The sequence below is a fragment of the Loxodonta africana genome, chromosome 3 (genome assembly GCF_030014295.1).
Source record: "Loxodonta africana isolate mLoxAfr1 chromosome 3, mLoxAfr1.hap2, whole genome shotgun sequence".
NCBI lineage: Eukaryota > Metazoa > Chordata > Mammalia > Proboscidea > Elephantidae > Loxodonta > Loxodonta africana.
Genome location: NC_087344.1, coordinates 168,425,242 through 168,438,487, shown reverse-complemented (window position 1 = coordinate 168,438,487; position 13,246 = coordinate 168,425,242). Strand labels below are relative to the sequence as shown.

At 41.9% G+C, this 13,246-nt stretch overlaps 1 protein-coding gene across 2 annotated transcripts in view; it reads left to right on the top strand.

The window, feature by feature from the left end:
• The first annotated feature begins 4,230 nt into the window (after window positions 1-4,230).
• Window positions 4,231-13,246, top strand: part of STXBP3 (syntaxin binding protein 3) — a 92,631-nt gene continuing 83,615 nt past the window's right edge. For both annotated transcript variants that reach the window (XM_064282462.1, XM_003409536.4), the window contains exon 1: window positions 4,231-4,342. In XM_064282462.1, the coding sequence (XP_064138532.1) occupies window positions 4,294-4,342 (49 nt within the window). In that variant the 5' untranslated portion in view covers window positions 4,231-4,293. The remainder of the gene's footprint in view (window positions 4,343-13,246) is intronic.

Genomic DNA, 13,246 nt, shown 5'->3' with positions numbered 1-13,246 from the left:
ATTCATTAAGGCATTCACTTTTTCAAACAACTTTTTTTAAAAATAATTTTTATTGTGCTTTAAGTGAAAGTTTGCAAATCAAGTCAGTCTCTCACACAAAAACCCATATACACCTTGCTACACACTCCCAATTACTCTCCCCCTAATGAGACAGCCTGCTCTCTCCCTCCACTCTCTCTTTTCGTGTCTTTTTCATCAGCTTCTAACCCCCTCCACCCTCTCATCTCCCCTCCAGGGAGGAGATGCCAACATAGCCTCAAGTGTCCACCTGATCCAAGAAGCTCACTCCTCACCAGCATCCCTCTCCAACCCATTGTCCAGTCCAATCCATGTCTGAAGAGTTGGCTTCAGGAATGGTTCCTGTCCTGGGGCAACAGAAGGTCTGGGGGCCATGACCACTGGGTCCTTCCAGTCTCAGACAGACCATTAAGTCTGGTCTTATGAGAATTTGGGGTCTGCAACCCACTGCTCTCCTGCTCCCTCAGTGGTTCTCTGTTTCAAACAACTTTTGACTACTAGAAGTTGTACTAATTAAATGATAAATGCTTCAGGGCAAAGAAGTAGGCTTTAAGGTACATGAAAGTATAGCACACTTCTGGACATACTAGAGGGTACCTCCATAGTTTTACATAATTATTGCGTCCTTGAAAAATGGATAAAATAAATTTGGGGGGGGGTAAATTTTCCATTTGGTAGCTGACCTGGTTACCAAGGTGAAATCTTTTATGACTTGCTTTACAAAGTTTAGAATTTTTTTTAAAGTGAACAGTCCCCCCTTCTTCAGGTATGTTGTTATTGTTTGTTGCCATTGAGTCAGCTCTGACTCATGGTGACCTTATGTATAACAGAATGAAATTTTGTCTGGTCCTGTGTCACCTTCATGACCACTAGTATATTTAAGTCCATTGTTGGGGCTGTTGTATCAATCCATTTCATTGAGAATTTCCCTCATTTTTGCTGACCCTCTACCATTGTTGTTGTTGTTAGGTGTCATCGAGTTGGTTCTGACCCATAGCGACCCTATGCACAACAGAACAAAACACTGCTTGGTCCTGCGCCATCCTTACAATCGTTATGCTTGAGCTCATTGTTGCAGCCCCTGTGTCAATCCACCTCGTTGAGAGTCTTCCTCTTTTCTGCTGACCCTGTACTCTGCCAAGCATGATGTCCTTCTCCAGAGATTGACCCCTCCTGACAACATGTCCAAAGTATGTAAGATGCAGTCTTGCCATCCATGCCTCTAAGGAGCATTCTGGCTGTACTTCTAAGACAGATTTGTTCCTTCTTTTGGCAGTTCATGGTATATTCAATATTCTTCGCCAACGCCACAATTCAAAGGTGTCAATTCTTCTTCTGTCTTCCTTATTCATTGTCCAGCTTTCACATGCCTATGATGCAATTGAAAATACCATGACTTGGGTCAGGCGCACCTTAGTCTTCAAGGTGACATCTTTGTTCCTCAACACTTTAAAGAGGACCTTTGCAGCAGATTTGCCCATTGCAATGCGTCTTTTTATTTCTTGACTGCTGCTTCCATGGCTGTTGATTGTGGATCCAAGTAAGTAAAATGAAATCCAGCATCACAGCAACACACAAGCCCCCACAGTACGACAAACTGACAAGACACATGGGGGCCTCTACCAAATACAATGTCCAAGTAAGTGAGACAAAGTCTTCCATCCTCGCTTCTAAAGGAGCATTCTGATTATATTTCTTCTGAGACTGATTTGTTCATTCTTCTGGCAGTCCACAGTATATTCAATATTCTTTACTAACACTGAAAACCCTGGTGGCATAGTGGTTAAGTGCCATGGCTGCTAACCAAAAGGTCAGCAGTTCAAATCCACTAGGTGCTCCTTGGAAACTCTATGGGGCAGTTCTACTCTGTCCTATAGGGTCACTCCGAATCAGAATTGACTTGATGGCAATGGGTTTTTTTTTTTTTTTTTACTAACACTGTAATTCAAATCCATCAGTTCTTCTTTTTCATTGTCCGGCTTTTACATGCATACGAGGTATCAAAAAGACACACTTCAGTCATCCAAGTGACATCGAGTGGTACCACTAGGGTTGGTGTCACCCAGTGCAGTAACTCATAGTGTCACTGTCATGGATTGAATTATGTCCCCCCAAAAATGTGTGATTAATTTGGTTAGGCCATGATTCCCAGTATTCTGTGGTTGTCACCTCCCTGATCCAAGGTAAAGGGAGTTTCCCTGGGGTGTGGCCTGCACCACCTTTTATCTTTCAAGAGATAAAAAGGAAAGGCAAGCAAGCAGAGAGTTGGGGACCTCGTACCACCAAGAAAGCAGTACCAGGAGCAGAGCGCGTCCTTTGGACATGGGGTCCCTGCGCCTGAGAAGCTCCTCGACCAGGCAAAGACTGAGGACAAGGACCTTCCTCCAGAGCCGACAGAGAGAGGAAGTCTTCTGGAGTCGACACCCTGAATTTAGACTTGTAAGCTGCTAGACCGTGAGAAAATAAATTTCTTTGTTAAAGCCATCCACTTGTCGTATTTCTGTTATGGCAGCACTGGATGACTAAGACACTCTTCCCCCATGGACCTTCTCCCATACTAGACCATGCAGAATCCTTAGTAATGTTTTTTTGTAATAATGTTACTCATAAAACATAATTCTCGTATATCACCTTTTTTTTTCCTTTAATTACTACTTAATTCTCAAAACAGTTATTGCTACAGCTTCACAGATGGAAACAGTGGTGACGTGGTGGTTAAGAGCTACGGCTGCCAATCAAAATGCTGGCAGTTTGAATGCACCAGGCACTCCTTGGAGACCTTATGGGGCAGCTCTACTCTGACCTATGGGGTCGCTATGAGTCAGAATCGACTCGACTGCAACGGGTTTGGGTTATTTTTCTTTTTGGTTATAGGTTCACAGATACTAATTATCACTATATGGTAGCTAAAACACCAGAAAATTTGACAAAATCAGAGACTATAAAAACACCGGCAGCAATGAACAGAAGAGGGTGTGTTTGTAGTGCGTACGGATGAAACCACGTGATTCGAGGTGTCATTGTAATTGGGCAATAATGACAGCTCTGATCGGAGTGCATTAGAAGGTTCAAAAAGTAAGTTAGCATAGAGTTTTAGCCTTCTAGGTATATTGACACATGTAATCTGGGCTTACAAAAAGTGTTTTTGTTGTTTAACTACAGGGATATTTTTATAGACAGTCATTTTGGTGTCCCTCCCTCTGACAGTGTTACCTGGTGCAGTCTGCACCCTTTGCATCCCTGTATTGACGCCAGTGGTGACATCTTTGCTTTTAACACCTTTAAAGAGGTCTTTTGCAACAGATTTCTTGACTGCTGCTTCCATGGACATTGATGGTTGTTCCAAGTACAATGAAATCCTTGACAACTTCAATTTTTTCTTCGTTTATCATGATGCTGTTTATCCATCTAGTTGTGAGGATTTTCATTTTTTTCATGCTTAGGCATAATGAAGGCTTTTACCTTCATCAAGTTTTTCAAGTCCTTCATTTTCAGCAAGCAAGGCTGTATCATCTGTATATCACAGGTTGTTAATGAGTCTTCCTCCAATCCTGATGCTGTGTTCTCCTTCATATAGTTCAGCTTCTCGGTTTATTTGTTCAGCGTACAGATAGAATAAATAAGGAGAAATGACATAACCCTGCTGCACAGCTTTTCCAGTTTTAAACCACACAGAAACCTCTTATTCTGTTCTGAAGACTGCCTTTCCGTCCATGTAGAGGTTTCACATGAGTGCAATTCGGTGTTCTGGAATTCCCATTCTTTGTAATGTTATCCATAATTTGTTATGATCCATACAGTGGAATACCTTCATGTAGTTGATAAAACACAGGTAAACATCTTTCTGGTATTGTCTGCTATCGGTTTTCACGTATACCAAAAGCAAAACCAAACCCATTGCCATCAAGTCAATTCCAACTCACAGGGACCCTACAGGACAGAGTAGAACTGCCAGAATTTCATACACACCACGTTGACCTGCAGTCCTTGCACGTATCTGCTTTCTAACAACACATGACAAGGAAACTCAGTGACAGCTGCCTCCCGCTAGGGGGCACCCGACCGCCCACTCTCACTGCGCAGCCTCCGTCCGGGGGTAGCAGGCAATGCACTCGCTGACCGTGGTGACGCCAAGGAGGGCGCGGCCCGTGGGGGAGGCGGGGCCTTCTCCCGCAACGAGGGGTGGGGCCACTGAGCGCTTTTTTTTTTTTTTTTTTTACGGCCGGAGTAGGTTGGGAACGGGAGGTAGTGGCTGTGCTTGCCAGTGCTGGGAAGATGGCGCCGCCGGTGACGGAACGGGGGCTGAAGAGCGTCGTGTGGCAGAGTGAGTGCCGTGGGGTAGGGGCTGAGAGAGGGAAGCCCGGAGGCCGCCCCGCCGGGCCCTGTTTTCCTGCGGTAGCTCTGCAGTCTCTGTGGGAGCCGCCGGGGGCACTTGTTGCTTTGGACCCTCGTCCCTGTTAGAACTCTTCCTGCTTTGCTTCCCAGCCAGTCTTGCCAGCAGCTGGGATGGGCGGGTGCGAGAGGACGCGGCCTTCTTGCTCAGGTCGGGCACCCGCCGGCCTCGGCCGGGCTGCACCGTGAGAGCTCTGGCAATGCCTCCGGGTCTGGCCCCGAAGCCCCGGCCTGGGCGTGCCGCCCCCGGCCCCGCTCTCCCTCCGCGGCCCCGGTCGGTAGCCTTGCTCGCGCTCCGCACCCTCCTCGGCTCCCGCGTGGCCGCAGCCTCGCAAGGCACCCCCGCCCCTCCCCCCGGGCGCGCCGGGGTCACATCAGTCACTGATGTCCCTCCACCCTAGACAATCTGGGCGCTGTGTTTCTCCATCCCGTTCTCTCCCAACCCTTCCTCCTCCTCCCCACCCCCAGGCGTACGAGAGTTTCCAAAGACTTCTTATTCAGCTTATTTGGGTTAGTACCAGGAGGGAGTTTTACAATCATAGTTTTCAATATCTGTGAATATCTTTTTTTTTTTTTTAACTTCATCATTAAACAGACCCTTCTTCCGCTATTCCTAGGAAAACTCACTGTGTAAAAAGTTCTTGAGAAGGGACCATTGGAATGGCACTGGGAAGATTAAATCTCTAGCCTTGACAGCTCTCTGCATTGCCGAAGCCAAGCTGCACCTACCCTTCTCCCTTTGCACTCTCGGGGTCACTCCCTACTGTTAGGACTGTACTACTTCTTGGTTACTGAGGTTCTAAATATCTATAAAAAAATAGCTTTCGTAAAAATCGCCCCAAACCTAGGTCTGGCAGGTTAGAGAAGGAATGAAACTGCTAAACAGGAAGAACCATCGTTGTTTGACATTGCTGGCTTCCAAGTAATTATGGCCTGGTAGTGGAAAGGGAGTGACAACTACCTAATTAGTATTTCTGACTCTGGCTTCTTAAGTGAAGAACAGGGACGACTGGGTTAACACAATTCTGGGAGTTAAAATAGAGTTCATTGTATCCAATTAAAATTCCAAAACAGTAGCTGGCACAGTGCTTGATATATAAAAATACCAAAACCAAACCCAGTGCGGTTGAGTCGATTCGGACTCATAGTGACCCTATAGGACAGCGTAGAACTGCCCCATAGAGTTTCCAAGGAGCACCTGGCGGAGCAGGCACTAAACTAATGTATGAATAGATGAAAAGTTAACAAAAAAGTTATGAAAACACCCTTCTAAAAAATTAGAAAATTGTAAGGTTGGCATTTTGTTTTTCAGGATTGACACCGTTGACTTTCAAGACTTGGGGATGTTTTAAAATCACCGTGGTGCTGACATACATTTATAAGAAAATGAGTAGTGTATTGTATAAAGAATTTCAGTGATATACATGGTCCTTAACATGAGCACTTATTAGAAAAAAAAGATTAATGTTAGTAACATCACTCTTGATAGCATCAAAACTAGACAAGAAGGAAATTTAGAGATGACCAAATTTCCATCTTTTTATCCTGTTAATTTATTATTAAGCTTGAGGTAGCACCAGGGTATCCAGATGGAGTGTAAGATAAGAGAGGAGACTGAATGAAGGAAAAAGATACAAAGATTGAAAAATAGTTCTTTGAATTTTTAGATTTCAAGTAGGAACATAACAAAAAAATCAGATGAAAGTCAATCAACATTATTCAGTAAAGTATATATATTGAGAAGAGGAAGCCTTACCTGAGTTCTGTTAGTAAAAAATGAAAAAGCGTTCTGAAAGAAATGCTGAAGGGATCTCCTAAGAGGTAGGAAAATCATACATTTAACTGGGAAAATTTGCTGGATTAAAGATAGTAAGGTTAGGTGAGGATAGAAAGCTAGACAACTTAAGAACCTTTGATTTACCCGCAAAGTTAGCCAAGAAGTGGAAAAACCCCAAAAGTCCATGGACTTATGAATGAATAAATAAAATGTGGTGTGTTCATACAATGAAATATTATCTGACAATAAAAATAAATTAAGTACTGATACATGCTGCTACACAAACGAACCTTGACAACGTGAGGCTAAGTGAAAGAAGCCAGTCACAGAGGACCACGTATTGTGTGGTTCCGTTATATGAAATGTCCAGAATAGACAGATCTAATAAGGAACCCTGGTGGCACAGTGGTTAAAGGGATTGACTGCTGACCGAAAGATCGGTGGTTGAAAACCACCAGTGGCTCCATGGGAGAAGGATGTGACAGTCAGCCTCTGTAGGGTTTTACAGCCTTGGAAATCCTGTGGTGTCCCTATGAGTCAGAATCAACTCCACAGCAGTGGATTTGGTTTTTATAGACAGAAAATAGATTAGTGGTTGTCTAGGTCTGGGAAGCATTGGGGGAATGGGGAGTTGGAGGGTGATGCCTAAGGGGGAATGGAGCTTCTTTTAGGGTGATGAAAATACTCTAAAATTGGTTGTGGTGATGGATGCACGACCGTGAATATACTAAAACCCATTGGAATTGAACAATTAAATAAGTGAGTTGTATGATGTGTGAATTATATTTCAATAAAGCTATGTAAAAAAAGCGATAGAGTTATTAAATAGGATTCTTTATGGCTGCAGAGCTAATGTGTGACCTGTCTGTGCCTTCCCATAATGTTTAAACCTTACTTTAGGGCGTTATTTATGCCTAGTCCGTTGCAGTAGCCTCCTAGCTGAGATTCCAAGCTCTTGTTCCTTCTCTGTAGTTCCTCCATCAAATAGTTGGCAGAATAATTTTCCTGTAATGGTACTGTGCTATGGTCATGCTGCTCCTCTGTTTGAAGATGTCTGGAGACCCCTAGTTGCCTAAAGATCATTTCAACTACTTAGTCTGCTTTTAAAGGTCTGAATAACCTGTCCCTGAAAGGTTGGTGGTTCAAACCTACCAGCAGCTCCTCAGGAGAAAAGACCTGGCTGTCTGCTCCCATAAAGATTATAGTCTAGGAAACCCTATGGGGCAGTTCTGTTCCATAGAGTCACTGTGAGTTGGAATCAACTTGATGGCACACAACAAACCTACCCTGCTACTCTTACCTACTTTTCCCCAGTATAATCTTGATGTTTCCACCTAGGGAAAAAAAACCAAACCCGTTGCTGTTGAGTCAATTCCGACTCATAGCAACCCCATAGGACAGAGTAGAACTGCCCCATAGAGTTTCCAGGGAGCACTTGGTGGATTCAGACTACCGACCTTCTGGTTAGCAGATGTAGCTCTTAACCACCGTGCCACCAGCATTTCCATCTAGTCCATACTGTCCTTGAAATCTCTCCCCACATATTGATGCTGATTCCTCGTTACCCACTGTGCCACCAGCATTTGCACCTAGTCTATACGCTCCTTGAGATCTGTCCCCACATATTGATGCTGATTCCTCCTTAACCACCATGCCACCAGCATTTCCACGTAGTCTGTACGCTCCTTGAAATCTGTCCTCACATATTGATGCTGATTCCTCCTTAACCACCATGCCACCAGCATTTCCACATAGTCTGTACGCTCCTTGAAATCTGTCCTCATATATTGATGCTGATTCCTCCTTAACCACTGTGCCACCAGCATTTCCATCTAGTCTGTACGCACCTTGAAATCTGTCCCCACATATTGATGCTGATTCTTCCTTAACCACCGTGCCACCAGCATCTGCATCTAGTCTATACGCTCCTTGAAATCTGTCCCCACATATTGATGCTGATTCCCCCATCTTGAATGTTCCCTTTCCCCCTGTTCTTCACCTGTTCAAATTTTAGCGAGGCTTCAAGTCTCACCTCCGTAGTGGCTTCCCATTTTAACCCCGCCTCTTCTGTTTCTTTAGCATTTAGTTTGTCCTTCTCATATGGCACTTCTCACTGCTGCCTAATGTGAGTCTCATGATAAGCTTCATGAAGGTAGGTCCCTTATTGTGTCTTAGAGTGCTTTAAGTTCCTAACAGGCCCTAGCAGAATGCCTCAGATACCAGTGCTTGTTAAAAATAAACGAAGAACTCAGTCTTATACTTGCCTCCCCCATTTTTTACTACCCAAACTCTTACTTATTCAGTAAATATTGTTGAATTCCTATGGGAATATAGCAGTAGAAGGCAGCCAAGTTCCCAGCCCTCATGCATTCAATTGGGGAGACATAGAAAATAAAGAATAAACATGATTATTTATACAGTTTATGATAAAAGGGAGGGAAGCTACTTTAGGTAGGTGGATCAGGAAAAGTTTCTCTGAGTAGGTGACGTTTGAGCTGAGACCTAAAACAGAAGCAATTAGTCATTAAAACAAAAAAAAAAACCAAACCTGTTGCCGTTGAGTTGATTCCAATGCATAGCAACTCTATAGAACATGGTAGAATTGCTTCATAGGGTTTCCAAGGAGCGGCTGGTGGATTCGAACTGCTCGCCTTTTGATTAGCAGCGGTAGCTGTTAACCATTGCACCACCGGGTCTGCAGTCAGTCTTTAGAAAAAAAAGAGAGTACCTAAAATCCCTAAAAAATTCAGTGCTTTGAATGTGAAAGGCTATGTTTATTTACAGAGCTAATTCCTGTACTCAAAATCAGCAGCTTCTAGTGCTTGAAGTCGCTCATTTGCCAATCTTTTGCTACCAGAGTAGTGGTAGGAAAATGATATCACTGATAAAAGGTTTTAAATAAAGATTTGATGAAATTTATTTTTAAAAAATAAACACATGACAACACAATAGTAATTAAACCAACCGCAAAGCAAGTAGAGACCACCAGTGGCATTTCTTTTGCATGTTCATGACGTTATTCAGTATACTTTCTTTTCTCTCTTATCTTTAAATAGTAGTTTAATGGTTATAATTCATATCCACTGAATATTTTAGAGGAAATTTCAGAGAAAGTGAACCTAGGTAAGTTATAAATGCTTTTAAATAGGAGTAATCAGAATGTGTTTATTTGAGCTAGTTCTTTTCCTCCTAGTCCTTATCATTTCAGACATATTTTTTGGCTGTCATTTTGACTGACTTTTTTTTTTAACATTTGACGTTGACTTAACATTTTCCATATTCCTTTAGAATCTTTGTCATTATCCCTCTTTAATCACTTTTTAAATACCTTGATGTGGTAAAAAGATTTTGATAGCACAAAAGATCGTAAAATAAAATTAATCTTCCTCCCAACTCAAACCCTCAGCCTCCCTCTCCAGACATAACCACTGTTAGATTTCTCCTCGGTCTTTCAAGTTTCCTATGCAAATATAAGCATATATATAACCACGTTTGTTTGATTTTTAATCAGTTATCTTCGTTTCCTGTCTTTTTAGTCTGACTGTTTTAAGTTTATTTTGTTGAGCAGAATTTTCTTTTTAAAAAAGTTTTGTGTATCTGCTCAGTCATTTATTCGCTCAGATCAATATTTAATGAATATCTAGCCTGTGCCACTCTCTTATTCTAGGTATATATCCCTTGACCTCCTAGAATTCACAGTCCAGTGGGTGAATACAGAAATACAGGTACTAAGTACTGGGTTAGCAGTATGAACACGTTTTATGGGTGGAGAATACTGAAAGACAGAATTATTTCCTCTGTGGGGTTAGATCAGGGAGGACTCCAAAGAGTTGCTGACATTTAAGATGGTCCTTTGATAGTAGATAGTAGAATTTTGCCAGGTAGAAGGAAAACCTGAGCTGAGGCGTAAAGGTGAAAAAGCACATGATTGTTTATGGAAAAGGAAACAGTTCCTTTTGATTGAGGTCAGGGTATTTATTGCAAGGAATGGGTGTGTGTGTGTGTGTGTGTGTGTGTAAAACTATAAGGTGGATTAGAGCCAGGTTATGGAGGATCCTGAATGCTATACTCAGAAGTTTAGGCATTCTCTAGGCAGTGGGGAGCCATTAACGGTTAAATTTTTACCCCTCCTTCTGGAAAAACAGTCACTTTTGACACTCTATTAAACAGTGCTGAAAAGGAAGTCATTTTCTTGTTCCTACTTTGAAGGGAAATGACTCGTAAAGTTTCTCCATTTAACTACAGTGGTGGCATGAAGTGCACTGATGTCATGTACAGTTGGGTGAATTTTTTTACCCATGTAACTACAACCCACATCAAAATATGGAATGTTTTAGCACTTTATACCTTTTCCCAGTTCAAACCCAACCCTCTCTCCCAGAGTAACCACTATTCTGACTTATGTCTCCATCAAACAATTTTGCAATGGTGGCTTTTTACCTTTATACACTTATTTTTAAGAGAGAAGTCTTCCAGACACTTCACTGTAAAGCATTTTCTTTAAATACAGAGTTTACTAAGTTTCTAACTAGAAATAGTTGTTTCAGTGTTTGTATATATTTAGTTGGTCATATAGTAGTCATCAGTTTTCATGTGTTCTACTTTTCATACAATTTTTAGGCTTTGTACCTCGATAGTCCCAAATGGTCTTCCCCATGTACAGTTCAATCTGTTCTTACTCATCCGAGTAATGAGGATTATTGCTTTTGCCTCCTGCCCCAGACCCCCGGGTTTGCCTTTCTAAAGATTCTTATCTGTTCACTAAATAACATGGGCCAGAGGTGTGCAGAATCTGTCAGAACCGACTGGATGGCACCTAACAACAACACAGCATTAAAAGGAATGAGTTATATCTAAATGCTTATACTCTGTGTGGAAGATATCCGTAATATGTATTTAGTGAAAAAAAGCAAGTGACAGAATAATGTGTATATGCTGATTTCCATTTTTGTAACAATTTGATTTTTTTTTTAACTTAGATTAGATAGAAGGGGTGTGTGTTAGGGGGATAAATTAGAGTGTGAGGCAAAGAGACAGGTTACTGTCTTGGTCCAGGAGAGAAGGCTGAACTGTAGCAAAGGACATAGAGAGGTGAGGCTAGATGAAAATATGAGAGCAATTTAGGAGGTAGAATCAATAGGGCTTAGGCTGGGTGAGAGCCTCCTAGACTAGGATTCAGGTCTAGGAGACGAGGTATAGTGGGTGTTACTGTTTATTGAAAGAGAAGGAACAAGTTTGGGAAGGGAAAAAATCTCTTAGGATACCGTGAGTTTTGAGTGCAAATAGATAAAACCAAAAAACCAAACCTGTTGCCATTGAGTTGATGACAAGTCATAGCAACAGCGTAGAACAGACTAGAATAGCCCCATAGAGTTTCCAAGCAGTGCTTGGTGGATTCGAACTGTCGATCTTTTGGTTAGTGGCTGTAGCACTTAATCACTACACCACCAGGGTTTCTAGCGCAAGTAGAGGTGTCCAGTATTCAGTTGGAGATACATAGGTATGAATCTCAGAAAAGGGGGTTGAGTTAGAGATCTGGATTTAGGGTATAGCTTACAGGTGGTCCTCAAAGCCGTGGGTTTAGGTGAAGCAGAGTAGATAGACGAGAGCACGTTTTTCCAAGTTCGTATTGAGATTATTTTTTGTACCGGTATTTTTTCCCTCCTATTTCCTTGATTATGATTTGCACATTGCTAGTGTTTTTGTTTGTTGGTTTGTCTCCTTGGAAACTCTGTTATTCACAGATTAGTTCCTATCTTACAGACAAATTGTTTCTCTTGCATTGTTACTGTCAGGTGTGGTGACAGTTTCTCTGTGATTTAAGATAGTTGTACAAGTATACTGTGCATTGCTTGTTAGTTCTAGTCTCATTTCCCCCTTCAGCGTTTCTACTTCCTCTTTGGCATTACAGTTTTAAACATATTTCCATTTTGCGTTTATTATTAGGAGAAACAATGAGTAAAGACAGCGTTAAAAAAAGGAAAAAACCCAAACCCGTTGCCATGAGTCAATTCCGACTCATAGTGACCCTAGAGGTCAGAGTAGAACTGCCCAGAGGGTTTCCAAGGAGTGTCTGGTGGATTCAAACTGCTGACCTTTTGGTTACCAGTCGTAGCTCTTAACTACTATGCCAAATATAGAGTAGTAGGCATTAATAGGTCATTGTCCGGGGGAGGATTTGGACTAATGGAAGATCATTTAGACATTAAATAGATGCCAATCTGTTGAATGTTGAGGCAGTCTAATAGTAGGTTAAGATTTTGTTCTGTAGACGAGTGAGCAGTTGTAATTTTAAGGTGAGTGTTGCTGTAAACAAAGGGTTGCGTAGAGCAAGCAGAGCAAAGGTAAGAGAATTGAGTCTTGGCGCATACCCATGCTCAGGGTACTAGAGAGATGGATATAAGGTCAGATACTTTTCATTACCATTTCCAGGAAATACCTTTTAATTCTCTTATATTAGTTGATAAGATTTTCTTTGACTTCTCTCCAAACCTGTCTTCCCTATGACCATATCACTTTTCATGGATACCCCTAACCTCTGTCCTCAACACTAGTTCTTTTTTACCCTATGTTTTAAAGATTCTAACACTGTGACTATCTAGGCATCTTCAGATTCTGAGGCAGTACTGCCGGATAGAAATATCATTCAAGTCACATATGTAATTTAAAATTTTCTAGTAGTCACATTAAAAAAAGGAAAAAGAAACAGGTGAAATTAATTTTAATAATGTTTTAATTGACTCGTTATGTTTATAATGTTAAACCATTTAAACATGTAATCAGTATAAAAGATTAGTAAGATATTTTACATTATTTTTCTGTCTTTTTTGTACTAAGTCTTTGAAATCTGGAAACCCTCGTGGCGTAGTGGTTAAGTCCAACAGCTGCTAACCGAAAGGTCAGCAGTTCAAATCCACCAGGCGCTCCTTGGAAACTCTATGGGGCAGTTCTACCCTGTCCTGTAGGGTCACTGTGAGTCGGAATTGACTCGACGGCAATGGGTTTGGTTTTTTGGTTTTCTTTGAAATCTGCAGCCTATCTCAGTTCAGGCTTAGCCAC